The 16,056-nt window shown below is 56.6% G+C and overlaps 1 protein-coding gene across 1 annotated transcript in view; it reads left to right on the top strand.

Annotated features, from left to right (window-relative positions):
• The first annotated feature begins 1,563 nt into the window (after nucleotides 1–1,563).
• Nucleotides 1,564–16,056, top strand: part of SYNPO (synaptopodin) — a 17,094-nt gene continuing 2,601 nt past the window's right edge. Inside the window, 3 exon segments of the mRNA XM_077769002.1 lie at nucleotides 1,564–1,582; nucleotides 8,400–10,768; nucleotides 15,974–16,056. The exon segment at nucleotides 15,974–16,056 is cut by the window's right edge and continues 10 nt beyond it. Coding sequence (XP_077625128.1) covers nucleotides 8,732–10,768; nucleotides 15,974–16,056 — 2,120 coding nt within the window. The 5' untranslated portion in view covers nucleotides 1,564–1,582; nucleotides 8,400–8,731.

Below are 16,056 nucleotides of genomic sequence, written 5' to 3'. Positions count from 1 at the left end.
CGGGTGGCGGTCCTGTGGGCGGCGCGCTGGGGCTCCCTTCTCTGCGTCTCCACCACCGAGCCCTGCCGTCATTATCATTCCTCCTGCGTTCCTTCTCCCGGGCTATTTATTTTTCTATGAGGAAGGAATGTGGGGAATTTACCACAGGGCGCTGGCCTTCACTTTCTCTGCAGCGGCCTCCTCTGTAAGAGGGAAGCGGCCCAGACAGATGACTGAGGACGCCCGGGTGGAGGCGGAGGAGGGTCCCGGCCCCCGAATCCGAGGCCACGGCGGAGGGCGGTTATGTAACCCGCCCCGAAGCCCCCGGGGCAAGTTCCGCGGTGCCTCCGCTCCCTGGGCATGCGCCCTGTAATGTACACAGTTCCTGAGCAACTCTTCCCCGTACCACCCCGGTCTAACTTCCCAGCTGGTCGGTCTTGACCTGGGGTAAGGATGGTGGAGGGGAGAGGGGTGGGGGTGGCGTGGAGCCTTCCAGCCTCTGCGGGGGGCTAGCCCGTCGCTTGGAATGCCTCCACAGCTCCATCTTTCGAGACGCAGGACACATGCCACCTCCTCCGGAAAGCCTTCCCGGATTCCTTCATCCTAATTTATCGTTTAGGCTCTATATTCTCTTAGCACTTAATGGAATATTGCGCCTCTTAGGTCTAACGCAACGATTTGTGGTTTCATCTCCCTTTTCGCCAGCGGAGGTGTGGCTCCCTCCCTCCTTCCTTCTCCTCACTTCTTCCAGGATCCAAGAAGATCTTCCACCATCTTCTAGATCTATGATCTAGAGTCTAGATGAATCTGAGGTCTAGACGAATTTAGACGCTATCTCCCAGTATGAACGGTGGGGCAAACTCGGAAGGTGATTTAGACTGTGGGAGGGTTCATCCTTCAGCCACTTATTTCCTCAACACTTACTGCACCCTCTCCCAAGTGCCGGCCTCTGCTGAGCGTGGGGGCCTTCAGACAGGATGCAGGCCTTTCTGGCCCCCGCTTGCTATGGACCCAAGAGAAAGGGCTGCATCTCGATGGAGGACCCGGCGTGCCAGGCCCTGGGCTGGGTTCTGGAGACCAGAGATGGCCTAGGCCCACCCACACCCCTGGCGGAGGCAACTTAGGGGAAACCATCTCCTCCCCCAGCCCCAGCCCCAGCTCACCACCTTTTGTTTCCTGGATTAAACATTTTCTCTGGAAGGGCAGGGCGGGGCAGTCCTTTCTGCACTCCCAAGGCTCCCAGGGCCGGGATGGCGGAGGCTGGGGCAACAGGAGAGGGCTTGGCCGGGCAGGCCTGGCTTACTTTACCCGGGCTGGCCTGGGAGGCGGGGGCCTGAGTCTGAGCTTGGTTCTCTGTGAACCAGCCCCTTCCGGTTTGCTGTGCACCTGGGGCTGAGCCTGCCTCTCTGGGTGGCCATTTCCAAGTCCTGAAAACTCTGATTGTAGATAAGCGTTTAGTCCAGTAGAGCGGGCAGGACAGAGGTGGTGGCTCCTGGTGCTCGCAGAGGACCCCACAGCAGAAGTCTGGCAATGAGCAGTGCCTGTCGCCTAAAGGGACAGCTGGCAGCTAAGGCCCACATCGACCTGAGAGCCCTCTTCTTAGGTACCCCCAACCCAGCCCCCCTGATCCCAACCCATTTCCAGCAGGAAGGTACCAGGAGTTGGCTGGCCTGCTTCCCCTCGGGCCTGGGGCCCTGAGCTTTCTCAACCTATTGTTTCCTGTGATCCCCTTCTGCTCTGAGGGGCCCCTGGGCCAGCTTGAGCAGATCTGGAGCACTGATCTAGGAGTCTGGATGGATTGGTGAGGGCTTCCCGGAGGAAGCGGCAGCTGGGCTGGGCCTGGAACCGTGGGTGGGGGAAACAAGTGTGCTCGGTAGGCAGAGCTCTTCAGAAGGAGGGGCCCAGGCTTGAGGTCAGACTCCCAGCTCCAACTCTGCTCTGCCTGCCCCTTGCTGGCTCTGAGGCCTGGGGTGAGTTCTCTAATTCTGTGGGTCTCGTTTTCCTCAACAGAGGTTAGGGAGCGTCCCTTCTGAGTTGCTCTGAAGATTCGATGAGAAAAGACATGCTAAGCCCTTCGCTTAGCAGCATCTGGTGTTCCTCACACGCTGGCTATTGTCGTCCTCATTGACTTCATCATTATTCTGCAAGCACTCATGGGAAGGACGGGGGACAAGGAGGGAATACAGAAGTGAAGCAGTTGAGGCCTCTGCCTTGCCCCGGAGGCTCTTGCAGTCTGGGCGGGAGGTGTTGGAGGCAGGCGGTGGGGAGAGGGAGGGCTGCAAAGCAAGCCCTTGGGAGGAGGCAACGCGGTGGGCCCTGGACTGGGCACTGGGCCACCCTGTTTGGACTCTGCCTCTGCCCAGCTGGGCCTCCTTGAACAAGGCACTTCACCCCGCTGAGCCCGTTGCTTCTCTAACATGGGAGGAGGGTACCGCGAACCTCAGGGTTGCTGTAAATGAAGCAAGGACCCGGCGTGTGGGGAGCCCACGCTGCAGGGTAATTCTCACTCCTGTGAATAATATGCAAAGCGACAAGGTTATTAAGTGGTGCATGTAACACATTGGTGGATCAGGGGAGGCTTTGGGGGGGAGTGGTGGCATTCGAGGGAGGTGTGAAGGCTGGGGCATGTAGAAAGGATGTGAGACAGAGAAGGGGGGGAACCACACAGGGAGGCAGGGACTCACAGGGTGGGCATGGGGACCGCGGGCCATTGGATTTTCTCTGGTTGCTGAGGGCACAGAGAGCAGGTTAGCAAGCTCTCAGGCAGGCTCTGGAGTCAGGGGCCCTGAATGCCAGGATGAGGACTGGCTGTTTGATCCTCCACATCCTGGGGAGGCAGGAGAGAGAAGTGAGTGAAGCCAGGCAGAGGAAGATGAATCTGGCAGCATGGGGCGGGTAGATTGGCGGAGGAGAGACTGGGGGCGGAGAGGCCATTTAAAAAGCTGTTGCAAAATCGGTTTTCCTGATAAAGAGCTGGGCTGAGTCATCTGTGGAGGAGAGAAGTCACATCCAGCTTCTCCGTTGCCTTCGATGTGGGATTTTCCTCTCTTTGTCAGCGAGGCAATTGGCTGCCTTTCCCGGAGGCTTTGAGAACCGAGGCCGGCTCGGCATCCAGGGCTGGGCTGCAGAGAGGACCCAGCTGGAGTGAGTAAGATGAGCCCTTGGAGGTGCCTTTGTGGTCTGGGGTGTGTGACTTAGGGCATATGGCATCCCTCTCTGATCTCAGTTCCCTTCTGGGCATCAAGAGAAGAGGCATGTGACGACTTCTGCCAGCCTGTCAGTGGCAAGGCAGGAGCCAGGTGTGGGACTCCCATCCCTGTTCTTACGCATCTCCCATGGCCTGGCAGTCCTCCTCACCTTAGTATGAATTATTCTCCTCCTGAGAGGAGGGCTGGCAGTCTGCCGCAGTTCAGTCAGGTTGCACTCACTGGGACTTTGGCGTGGATGGAGAACTCCCTAGGGAATGGAGGCTGTGTCATTTCCTCCTTTCGGCCGGGAGGATATGGGGCAGGGGCTGGCAAGGCGGTGAGGCCATTACTCAGGCCCAGTTCATCTTCCTGCCCCCAGCTGAGCCAGAGGTTGTACAGCCAGCCATCGGTTCCTTCCTGACCCCGGCAGGGGGGCAGTTTACTCGGCCTGTTTACCTGTCCCAGTGCCAAGACTCCCAGGCGGCCACAATGGGCTGCCTCCAGCCAGTCTCTATTCCCACCTCTGGCTCCCTGTCCCACTCCACCCTGCTTGGGGCCTGGATACTCCCATTGACGGCAGCCGTGTGAAGAAGCATTTCCTTGAATTCTCTCCCTGTCCTGACCTTCTGCTCTGGCCTCCCTTCCCTTGGCCCACCTCCTTCCTTCAGATTCTCCATCCAGACAAGCCTGATGGTCAGCAGACCAGGCAACTGCCTACAGAGGTGACAGGGTGGGAGAAAGGGGTTGTCCCCGCCAGAGCATGACTGGAACTTGGGTCTCCTGACTCCCAGTGCCAGGCTGTTTTCCCTCCAATGGCCTTTCATCTCCTAGCAGTCATTTCTACATTAGTAAGAATGAGGTTTTTTTCGGCTCTTCTCCTGAGAGGCAGAAGGGAGAGAAGGCCTGGGTCGTTCTAGGCTGCTGACAGGAGAGAGCGCACTGCCGGGGGCATTGATCATAAGATGAGGAAACAGGCGGTTCTCCAGACCATTATCCAAGAGCACTGGACCCAAAGTCTGGGTCTGAAAGGCAGAACGGTTAAGAAATGAGACTCTGCAACCAGACTTTGAGTTTCAGTTGGAAAGGTCCCAGCTCTGCTACTTGCAAGTTGTATGGCCTTCGACAGGTCTCTCTGAGCTCGTCTCATCTGCAAACTGGGGAGAATGTTAGCGCTTACTTCTCAGAGTTTGGGGGGAGAATTGAATAGGATAATGTGTGTAAAGGGTGCAGATAGTGAGGGCTGCATGGTCACAGAAGCCACTGTAGCCCTCATTCTGACAGCTGTACTTGGGGTTTCCGTCCCCCAACACTTAGGGACTTACCTCTGTTGGACCCGGCTCTCCTGACCCCGGGCAGCTCTTCCTTGTGTCTGCCCTCACCCCTTCCTCTCCTGAAGGCCTGTCTTCAGAGCTTCTGATCTAAAGTCCAGAGTAGGTCTTTCAAGGGCCAGCACCCCAACCTGAGAAGAGGGGGTGTGTGGCTGGCACAGGCCTGCAGCCAGGCAGATGGGGGGCTCAGCGAGATATCTGGGCCCCGTGGCCCTTGGCCAGCACCATCTTGGATCTGGCTGGCTGGGGCGTGGCCAGGGGCAACAATCCTGCATTGGGGAATGTTGCATGGACCTGCCTTCCCTGGCGCCCTGACGTGGGGGGCTCTGGGATGCCTGTGGTCAGCCCAGCTCCCTTCTCTTGGCTTTGTTTGTGCAGGGTGGCAGAAATCGCCTGGATTGCTGGCAGGGTCTTGCCCAAGTCTTCTGCCGGATTCCTTTTCTGTGGAGTCACTGCAGGCTGGGGGAGGGGGCACCGGAGCTTCCTTGGAGGCTGGGCTCTTTCACCCCTGGGCCTTTTCTGCTGCCCTCCCCCTGCCCCAGAACAGCAGCGTGGGGGAAGTTCTGAGCCCAGCCGAGGCCTGCTCTTCCACCCTTTCCCTCTCGAAGCCTCCCAGCTTATCCCCGAGGGCCCTTCATGCTCTGACATTTGAGCATTTTCTAAACCCGTGGCCTTTAGAGCCAGTCTGGGGATAGGATGGAAGCAGAGAAGTAAAGAGAAACACAGGGAATCACAGGGACGTTGGGAGGTCTGGATTATTCAGATGCAGAAGCACTTTTCTGGAGCCTCACGCTGTGGGAACCTGTTGGCCAGAAAGCTTGGTGCTCTCTGGAGTCTCTTAGAGCCGGGGGTGAGCCAGCTCCACTACCTTCTGGCCACATGACCTCTCTGAGCCTTGGTTTTCTCATCAGTAAAAAGTGGATAATCATAGTTGATGCTTCGTAGCACTGTTGTGGAAATTAGATAATGTGTATAATCAACATTAGCAATTGTGTCATAAGACACATTGTTGGGGCTCCGGACATGTATCCCAACCACGCCCCAGGGGGATGCGATTTATATCTGTGAATCTCTGCAGGGCTGTCAGGTTGGAAGGAAAAAGCTTTTTGTCCGTGGCAGTAGGGGACAGAACCGTGTCCAGCAGTTGGGACGTTAGTTGGTGGAAGGCACCTCTCTAGGGTAGTGAGCTCCTTGTGGTGGAGGATGTACACAGAGACTTGGAACTCAGGGCCGTGGTCTTAGGGACACAGGAATTATGCGTGCAGTTGGACCTAGTGACCGCCCTCTCTGAGATTCTAAGGGTCTGCGATTTGGGACAATAATCCCTCCCTCTCCATGACTCTGGAATCCCCTGCTGAGTGACCTTAAGAGAATCACATTCCCTCTCAGGATCCTGGTCTGTGGAGTGAATCTCCTTGGCTAGAAAAATCTCTGACCCCTTCCAGGGATTAAAGAAGGGTCGCTAACCTGAAGCTTCTCTCAGGGAGCTTGAGCCCTCTTTCCCTGTCTGCTGGGCTTGGTGACAGTGAGCAGCGCTGGTATTCATGACCTCACCGCCACCTCCCAGCCCAAACGTCAGTGCTTTTATCACTTCTTCTCAGTCCAGGAAGCAGGCTCCGAGAGGTGTGGTAACTTGCCAAGGTCTCACAAGTAACAAATGGCAGGGCCCAGGGGTCCTGGTTTCTAAGCAGAGCAGAGGAGACAGACATTGCAGGAGCCAAACGACCTCTCAGGGCCCTGCTGTGCTGCTGACTCGCCTCTACATACAAACCCCCCACCCAGGGCAGAGCCTGGCCAAACCTGCAAATCCCTCATCTTTTATGGATGGCGTGATCCAGGCAGGAGAGGAGCCCTACCGGAAGGGTGCAAATGTCAGGGGCACGTGGGGCTGTTCTGGACAGGTGGGCACAGGTTGGGGAGGGGGAGCCAGATCCTGAAGGGAGGTGGGAAGAAGGAGTTTGGGGCCAGAGAACCTAGGTGGCTATTCTGCTCCATGTGGCCCTCTTTGCCGACCCTAGTGTGAGCTCTACTCTGCACCTTCACTCTCTGGACCTCAGTTTCCTCACCTCTACAATGGGGGGGGGGGTCCAAATAGCTCCTCTGGAAGGCCCCTTTCAGCTCTGGGAGTCCATGAATTCTGAGCGTCGCTGGCAGGATGCCTAGAAAGACTGTCCCTGGAGACCCATTCAGCATGTCACGGCCACTGCTAATGAGGGCATGGTAGGAGGGAGAGCAGGGTCAGATTCCTCAAGAACTAATTAGCTTCCCACAGTAGGGAGGGGCGGGAGGAGGATGACCGAGGGAGGAATTTTCCCAGCCACTGACCGAGCTGGTAACTGTGGCCACAGGCTATCTCATCCATCTGTCCACTTGTCCATTTGTTCATTCATTGTTCAATAAGCATAAATTGAGTGCCAACGGTGTGCCACCTGGTCTCTGGGGAGATAAAGAGAAATGGTTGCCTACAGCGAACTTACAGATTAACAGGGGTCTGACCCCAGCCTGATCGCCGACCTGAGGCCCCAGACTCCAGCCCTAGACTGAGCCTGACCCCCCACTGACTCTGTCTCCTATAGTGGCTCCCTATAAGTTACCAAAGGGGCCTTTTGGGACATGCAGGCATCTTGAGCATGGGTTGTGAGCCCAGACGGGACTGGGTCTGACTCGCCTGGCCACTCTTTGCTGTATGACTGCGGGTGAGTTACATACACAGCCTCTGGACCTCATTTTCCACTTCCGTAAAATGGGCAAGTAACATTTGTCTCCTAGCGTTCTTGTGAGGACAACATCAACTAATGCAAAGTTCTAGTACAGTAGCTGCTGAAATTAGCCCGATGTATTACTTTTATGATACAAAAATTATGAGAATTTTAAAATGATTATGTAAATAAAAATGGGAAGAAACTGCAAGAAGAAACTGGTAACAGTGGTTGCCTGATTTGTGGTGCGGATGCTCAGGGGTGGAGCGACATTTTTTTTACTGAACACTTTTTTGGTTTTCTAAATTTTAAAATTTTTTGACCATGTGAACGTATCACCTATTCTAAAAAGAGGAAGTGTTAGTATCAGCAAATGACTCTACTGGGAAGTGTAAAGGCCCCTAAAGACAGGCACATAGAAAATGTCCAGGGGTTCATTCATGTATTCAGTAATGCCTACCGAGTGCCCGCCTTATGCCAGGCACTATTCTAGGGGCCAGGGATTGGATGATGACCAAGTCAAGCAAGGTCATTGCCCCCTTAGAGCTTACGTTCTAGGTGGGGAGACTGATGACAAACAAGGGGCTATATAAAGAGGAAAATTCCAAATGATGGCGAATGCCATGAAGAAAATAAGACAAAAAGATGAGATAGGAGAAGGGAGAATTGACTAGAGAGGAAGACCCCTCCAGAGAGGGACCATTCAGGTGAGCAAGCAAGGAATCAACATGGAATGCTATCTGGGAAAAGATCATTCCAAGCAGAGAGAAAAGAGCAAGTACAAAGGTCCCGGGACAGGAACAATCTTGGCATTTCCAAAGGACTGAACGAATGCCAGCAAGGCAGAGCCTAGTGAGTGGAGAAGGGTGGTAGAGAATGAGTCAGGGATGTGGTGGGACCTTTACTGCTAGGGTGAGGTGTTCTTGCTGTATTTAATAAAGTACAATATCAACAGCCTTCATTCGGGGGAAGCCAAATGAGGGGCCGGTTCATCCCGAAAGGGTCATCAGGGGAGGTTTGTACATGGGTGGTGGCATTTGAGTTGGGCCATGATTGTTGGGTCAGGGGTCTTTATGAGGAGAGGGGATTCCAGGAAATGGCAAGTAAAGATCAAATTCCAGAGGAAAAGATCATCTGTCGGAGGGGCACGGTGGCCATCTGTCTGTCTCTCCACGTGCTAACTGGATCTCTGTCCCTCTCTGCAGCCTTGGGCCACAGCAGCAGCCCCACTGAGAAAGATCTGAAAGAGGCCAAGGCCCGCAGCCAACAGATCGCAGCACAGCTGACCACCCCGCCCAGCTCCAACTCGCCAGGCGTCAGGCTCTTCTACAGGCGCCGGCAGAGGGTGAACCAGTTCACCTTGGAGCACCCAGGCCGGAGGGAAAGGAAGCCCAGCCAGGAGTCCCTCAGATCGCCCCCTGCTAGCACTGCAGGCTATGCCCCGGGGCCAGGCCTGAGTCCCGCCTCACTCCCTGAGCCAGACCCTCCAAGGAACACCGACAGCCAGAGCCCTGACATAGGGGTCCCCGCTCACAGCATGGAGGGGTGCTCAGAGAAAGCCAGCTTGCTGCGGCACCTGGAGAAGGTGGCCAGCGAGGAGGAAGAGGTACCGCTGGTGGTTTATTTGAAGGAGAACGCAGCCCTGCTGACAGCCAATGGGCTGCACCTCTCCCAGAGCCGAGACACCCAGCAGACCCCACCAAGTCCGCCTACGGCTGAGGCCCACAGCCCAGCTGTGGACGTCAACCAAAACCTGTCCTCACTCAGTGCCACCCTCAACACACCAGCTTCTACCAGCAACCATAGCCTGCCAAACGCAGACGTCAACCAGAACCCACCGGCAACTGTCACCCCACAGAGCCTGCCGCTTTCAAACAGCCAGCAGCCCTCTGAAACACAGCTCCCTCCTAATGGCACAGCGCCAGATGCCAAACCCAGCCCCCCATGTGCCAGCAGTCAGCCCCCAGCACCAGCTGCAGAGGTGAAATCCAGCACACTCCTAATTGATAAGATGTCAGCCCCGCCTCCCACCACCAACACCTTCTCCAGAGAAACCACCCCCATCTCCAGCTCTGGGACCCCAGCTCCAGATTTCGTGTCCAGCTCCCTGATCCTCGATGTGCAGCCCAGTGTCTCAGCGGTGTCAGCAGAGCCTGAGACGTCTGCATGGGCAGCCCCGCCCCCGGCCACCAAGCTGTACAGCGAGGTCCACTTCACACTGGCCAAGCCCCCATCAGTGGTCAACAGGACCGCCAGACCCTTTGGGATCCAGGCTCCCGGGAGCACCAGCCAGGTGGAACGGAGCCCCATGGTAGAGAGACGCCATCTCGGGGAGAAGGCCCTGGCTCCCCAGCCCCCAAGCATGGCAGACAGGAGCCCTCGGCCACAGAGACATGTGATGTCCCACAGCCCCATGGTGGAGAGGAGGCCCATGGCACAGCGAAGCCCTGCTTTGGAGAGGCGCCCCTTGGGGAACTTCACCCCACCCCCCACCTATGCTGAAACCTTGTCCGCGGCCCCCCCGGCTTCCCGGGTGAGGTCTCCCCCATCCTACTCTGCCCTGTACCCCAGCTCCGACCCCAAGCCCTCACATCTGAAGGGCCAGGCAGTTCCTGCCAGCAAGACGGGCATCTTGGAGGAGTCGATGGCCCGCAGGGGCAGCCGCAAGTCCATGTTCACCTTCGTAGAGAAGCCCAAGGTGACCCCGAATCCAGACCTGCTGGACCTGGTACAGACGGCGGATGAGAAGCGGAGGCAGAGGGACCAGGGCGAGGCGGGCGTGGAGGAGGAGCCCTTTGCCCTGGGGGCCGAGGCCTCCAACTTCCAGCAGGAGCCAGCACCCCGGGACAGGGCCAGCCCGGGGGCCGCCGAGGAGGTCCTCCCGGAGTGGGCCTCGTGCCTCAAGTCGCCGCGCATCCAGGCCAAGCCGAAGCCCAAACCCAACCAGAACCTGTCCGAGGCCTCTGGGAAGGGGGCTGAGCTCTACGCCCGGCGCCAGTCCCGGATGGAGAAGTATGTCATCGAGTCCTCGGGCCACACCGAGCTGGCCCGCTGCCCGTCACCCACCATGTCCCTGCCTTCGTCCTGGAAATATTCCACCAATGCTCCCGGTGGCTTCCGAGTGGCATCCCGGAGCCCAGCTCGGACCCCGCCCGCCTCCCTCTACCACGGCTACCTGCCTGAGAATGGGGTCCTGCGCCCCGAGCCCACCAAGCAGCCCGCCTACCAGCTGCGGCCGTCGCTCTTCGTCCTCTCGCCCATCAAGGAGCCCGTCAAGGCCTCTCCGAGAGCCGCCTCTCCGAGAGCCGCCTCGCCCGCCAAGCCGAGCTCCCTGGACCTGGTGCCCAGCCTGCCCAAGGCCGCTCTCCCGGCATCCCCGGCCCTGCCTCGGCCCTCCCGCTCCTCACCGGGCCTCTACACCTCTCCCGGCCAGGACGGCCTCCAGCCCACAGCCGTGAGCCCCACCTACAGCAGTGATATCTCCCCCGTGTCACCCTCCAGGGCATGGTCTCCCCGCGCCAAGCAGGCCCCCAGGCCCTCCTTCTCCACCCGGAATGCTGGGATCGAGGCTCAGGTGTGGAAGCCTTCCTTTTGCTTCAAGTAACGGGCCCTGCGCAGATCCCACTGCCTGGCAGGGCCCCCTTTCCGAGGGCCGGATGGAGAGCAGATGTGGCTGGAAGTGGCACAGAGCTGAGGGTCAGGAGTACGGGGACTCGGGGCTCAAAGGCGGATGCTGTCACCAGCTAGCTTTGTGACTTTGGGCAAGTCACCCCCCCTCTCTGGGCTGCAGCTGCTCCTTCCCCGGCTCAAGGGTCATTAGACTCCATGTCTGAAGGATCTGCAGTCCGATACTGGATAGTGGGGAGGGTCCCTGAGAGAGAACTCCCCTTGGCAGGCCAACATGAGGCCGGGGGGCTTCCTCTGGCCTTTGTGAGCTGTAGGGATGCCAGCGTCTTGCTGGGGAATGGCCTAGAAGGGGACCCTAACACGGGCTTCTGGAGCAAACAGAGCCTGCCAGTGCCTCTGTGCAACTAGCCAGCCAAGGGTCTGCCTCCTCAGCTGCCCCGGATCCTGGCATCTTTCTGCCTGTCGCTGGCTTCTTACCTGCACAGGTCTGTCTCTTCCACCTCTGCCTTCCGGACGCCGTCTCCTCTCCGCTGCTTCAGAGAGCTTCGCCTCAGGCTGCCACATTTTCTCTCGTGGGCTCTCCGGCTGGAGGAGGACTTAGCCTGCCGCTGCTGTCTGGCGCTTTTCTTCCTGCCCCTCTGCTCACCTGCTTCTGTGCCCTCTCCAAACACCTGGCTCCGCTTCTGGGGCTAGCTGGAGCCGTTCATCCCACACTCCACCCGGCGTGCGAAGTCCCAAGGAGTCCCTGAGAGAAGGGGAACCCTGTAGAAGGATGTGCAGATGTGAGTGTGCAGCGAGGGAGCCAGCCCCCAGCCCCCCGCCCCTGCGGGCAATGTATCCATTGGCTAGTTTAGCTTCGACCTCAGCCAGGAACTGCCCAGCTGAACGCAGCTACCTCTGTGCAGAGGAAGGGGCCCCAGGCAGAGAGGCTGGAGAGGAGGGTCTGGTCCCGTCTCAGCTTCCCCTTCACTGTGTGAGTCTAGCTGAGTTACTTTCCCTTTCTGGGCCTCAGTTTTCTTATTTATATAGTCAGGGCCCCCTTCCGGCTGTGACAGTCTTCGAGGATGGAGGGGATAGGCTGGTGCTTTGGGAGAAAGGTCTTGTAAGTGATAAGACAGTCCCCTGGGAAGAGAGGGGGAGGGAATGGGCTGTTGCCATAGAGCCGCTGGAGATGAGAGGTCTGTAAGGGCATCCTGGGGAGGGTGTGGCTGCAATGAGCTGCTTCAGGAAGTCAGGGGACCAGAAGCCTAGGCAGGGATGGCACAGGCTCAGAGTGGCTTAGGGACACTAGCAACACGGCAAGGGATTGGGCAGGGGCCTAGCAGTTCGGTGGGACAGAGAAGGAGACAAGGTTTTGAGGAAAGGGCTGGCACTTAAGAAATCTGGATTCTACCAGATTAATTCTATGTGTCTCTTTGGGTCTCAGTTCCTCCATCCCATCAGGATGCTGAGTCAGGTAGTGTGAGATCCTCACCACCTCCGGACACCTTTGATGTGATGCAGCCCCCAAACCACGCTCTGTGGGGGGTGAGAGAATACAGGCACACGCAAGTGGCAGAATTCATATGGAAGCTTCCCAAGCCTGGGGGCTGAGCACCACCCACTTTCTCTTCCCCAGCCCTATTTCTGGGCTCCCCAGCGGGGCGAGGGGTGGTGGAGGCGGTGCCCGTGCTGGGCTGAGCCTGCAGTTTTCGTGAGCTCTGGTCTCGTCTCCATGGGAACAGGGGGTGCCATCCTAGTGAGTTCATTCTGCCCAGAACTTGGGGGCAGGCGTGGGGGAGTCGTAAGTGAGCCCAGCCTCTGCAGGCCAGTCTCCTCCCAGGACAGAGTGAGGCCCCTACCCGGGACCCCTGCTCCCTTTCACCACCACCACCACCCCTCCCCCGCCCCGCCCCCAGGGCCAGCAGTGGAAGAGCCCACCCACCATCCTGCAGCTCCTGCGGCCAGCCTGGCCCAGCTCTTCCCTCAACTTTGTTTTCTCTCCTGTTCTCAATACACTCAGCCTCAAATCTGTCTTGCTTCTTTCTTTCTTCCGCGCTCCCTGGCTGGTGGTCAGGGCTCTCTCCTTCCTCCCTGATTCTGGCCTGGGAGTTGGGGGGCGGGACGACTCGGTTGCTGTGTGTGAATGTGTGGTGCGTCTCACGTGCTGTTTGAATCTGCTGTGTGTCTGGATCTGCCACGGGTATAGATGTGTGCTGGCCTGGAAGCGAGGGGTGCCTCTCTCTCTTCCCTGGGTCAGCACCCAGGGAACCATAGTACCGTGGAAATCACATCCTTCTGTTTTCTCCTTCCTTCAGAGATTAGCCAAAAAGGCTGTAGAACATGGGTAAGACTCACAGCCCCTTACAGTCCATGTTTGTTTGAGTTATTTAAAAGTGGAATTAAAATTTTTTTTTAATGTTTATTTTTGAGAGAGACAGAGAGACAGAGCATGAGCGGGGGAGGGGCAGAGAAAGAGGGAAACAATCTGAAGCAGGCTCCAGGCTCTGAGCTGTCAGCACAGAGCCTGACATGGCACTGTGAGATCATGACCTGAGCCGAAGTCGGACACTTAACCAACTGAGCCACCCAGGCGCCCCTAAAAGTGGAACTTAAATGCCTTTAGCCAGAGCATATACTTTCTGGTTCCCTCAGGGCCCCTCCTCCTCTCCCTGTTACCTAAATCTGGCAATGCCCCATATTTGTCACCTCCTAGCTTCTGAAAACCGAGTTACTGCCCCTGGTGGAGAGGAGCAAACTGCCATCAAGAGTCAGAAGTGGGTTGTAGTCCCAGATCTACACCTGAGTCCTTGCGTGACCTTAGACAGCCCCTTCTCACCTCTGGGCCTTACTTTCCCTTCCGTCCAATGAAAGGATTGCAGAAGGCAATCTGGGAGCTAGCTCTGCCTGCTCTCTGATGGTTCCTGTCTGACACCTCTGTTCAAGCCTTCACCCCACACATGTGCCCTGCAGTGGGGCTGGGGCGGGGTTAAGTGGGCGCTTCTCTCTGAATCTTCACCCATGTGCATTTCCAGGGAGCTCTGGCTTATATAATGGATTGAGAGCTTTGTCAGAAAGTGAACAGTTCTGATTTCTCACAGNCCCCTCCCAGCACAAACCGACTCAGTACCCAGGCATGGCAGTTCCGATGAGGTCAGGTCTGGCCTTCCTCCAAATGGTGAGATGCTGCTTACCACTGCCCAACATTCCAACCCAGGCCTGGGAAGTCAGTCTAGGGCCACTTGCTGGCCCATGCCCTCCCCTTGAGGCCACCAAAGGCAGAGATAACTCTTAGAGACGTCAGACAGGCATGATAAGTCTACCTGCCCTAGGCCGCCCTTCTACTGGCTGCGGAGCCCTGGTCCTCTTGCCCTAATTCTTGTTGATGGGCTGGGATCATGAACTCCTGGCCCCACTTCCTGAATGTGTCTGCAATGTATAGTAGACAGAGCAGCTCCCCGTTCTCGGGCTCACATATACACAACTCTGCCCCTGGGAGTGAAAGGGGTGGATACCATGCTGAGTTTTAACTTTTCCAAATTGATGATTGGGGTCTTGCATATCCCCAGGAGGTCCCTCAGGGTCCCTCCAGCATTATTGTCCCATGAAAAACCTCCCATTCAGATGTACAACATTTTTCTTTAGGTTTAAGGGACCCCGTTCTGAATCAGCCCATCTAGTAGCTGCTGCACTATACGGAGAAAACTTATTTCACTACTTCTTTTTGATTGGGAGAAATCAGATTCTGATTGGATGAGAGGCTGACGGGCTTGGCTGTGGCTGATTCCTGATTGGTTGAAAGAATGGATCTTTTGAATGATTCTAGATTTTGACTGAGTAGAAGACACTGAACGGGCTGGCTAGTTCTGGACTCTGAGGAATGACTGCTGGTGAACTTGGGTTGGATTGAAGGCTGAGTGGACTGGTGTACTGCTGCAGTCTGATTGGATGAAGAGTTGGATGATTTAGCCGATATAAGCTGGGCATGGATTCCAAAGCCCAAACCAGTTTTTCCAACTGCTCAGGCATGGTGTAGCCTTTGAATGGGGGGTCGTCACCCACACACATTTCCTGGTGCGACAGAACACACCAGATAGTTTTTTACACCTCCGAACTTCATTTTCATCCGTGTAAAATGGGTGTGATAATGCCAGCTACCTCATCACTATGTCGTGAGGATCTCATGAGAGATAACAGGTGACACTGCAACTTGTAGATTGGAAGGTCCTTAAAGAGATAGGAAACAGGTACAGTAGTAAAAAGCAGAGCAGTGACCTCAGAGATGTTCACGAACTTGGCCCCACCGAATCCACACTCCCTACCCCATGCTGACCAGAAGTCCAGTCAGGGGGGCGTGCTGTCTAGGGCAGAATGACCCAACTGCCTTTGGTGTTCCCATCTGTCAGTGGGAACTTCCTCTCCGCTCAGGGCATTCAAGGAAAAATTTGGAGGTGACCATGGCAGCATGGCAACGGGGTCGGGGTTAAGGGGGCCGTTCCCTAGTCTTTAAGAATAATGTTCAATATTTTTGTCTTAAAAATTTCCAATAGATAATACAACCATATGTTTCAGAAACCTAATCTTACGTAGAAAGTAATACATTAAAGCTTTACTCCCACCCTGCGGCCATGTACCCTGCCCCAGCGGCCCCATTTCCCAACAGAGACCCACTTTAGCTAGTGTCACGTGAATCCTTCCAGTATTTCTTTACGGTAAATAACATCTACTGAGCCCTCGCGCTCCCCCACGGCATTCTCCAATACATGTAACATTCTTTCACATGAGTTATCTCGTCTGATCCTCACAGCCCCATAGAGTATGTGCTGATATTACACCCCCATTTTACAAAGGAGGAAACAAGCCCAAAGGCTTCCAGTTGCTTCCCTTGCTGAAACAACTTGCCCAAGTTCATTCAGTAAGGAAAGGGGTCTGTCCCCAAAGCGAGCGTTCTTAACCGCTGGTCACCTGCCTCCCTGTTAAGCGCAGGGACAGGCAGCATGGGCTGAGAGCGGGGACGCCTGCGTTTTACTGCAGGCCCTATTTCCCTGACTTGGGTGCCTGGCTTCCGGACTCTGTACGATGGACACACCAGACTCGACTCGGTCCCTCCCGAAACCCGGGTCTAGAGGACTGAGCACTAACGCCTTCCCCGCCCTCTCTGCTCTCTCCCCAGGACCGCCGGGAGAGCCTGCCCACCTCCCCGCCCTGGACGCCGGGCGCCTCCCGGCCCCCCAGCAGCCTGGACGGCTGGGTGGG

Source organism: Crocuta crocuta, unplaced genomic scaffold, assembly GCF_008692635.1.
Source record: "Crocuta crocuta isolate KB4526 unplaced genomic scaffold, BGI_CrCroc_1.0 scaffold340, whole genome shotgun sequence".
Classification (NCBI taxonomy): domain Eukaryota; kingdom Metazoa; phylum Chordata; class Mammalia; order Carnivora; family Hyaenidae; genus Crocuta; species Crocuta crocuta.
Note: the sequence above shows the minus strand (reverse complement) of the source record. Positions and strands in the feature narration are given on the sequence as shown.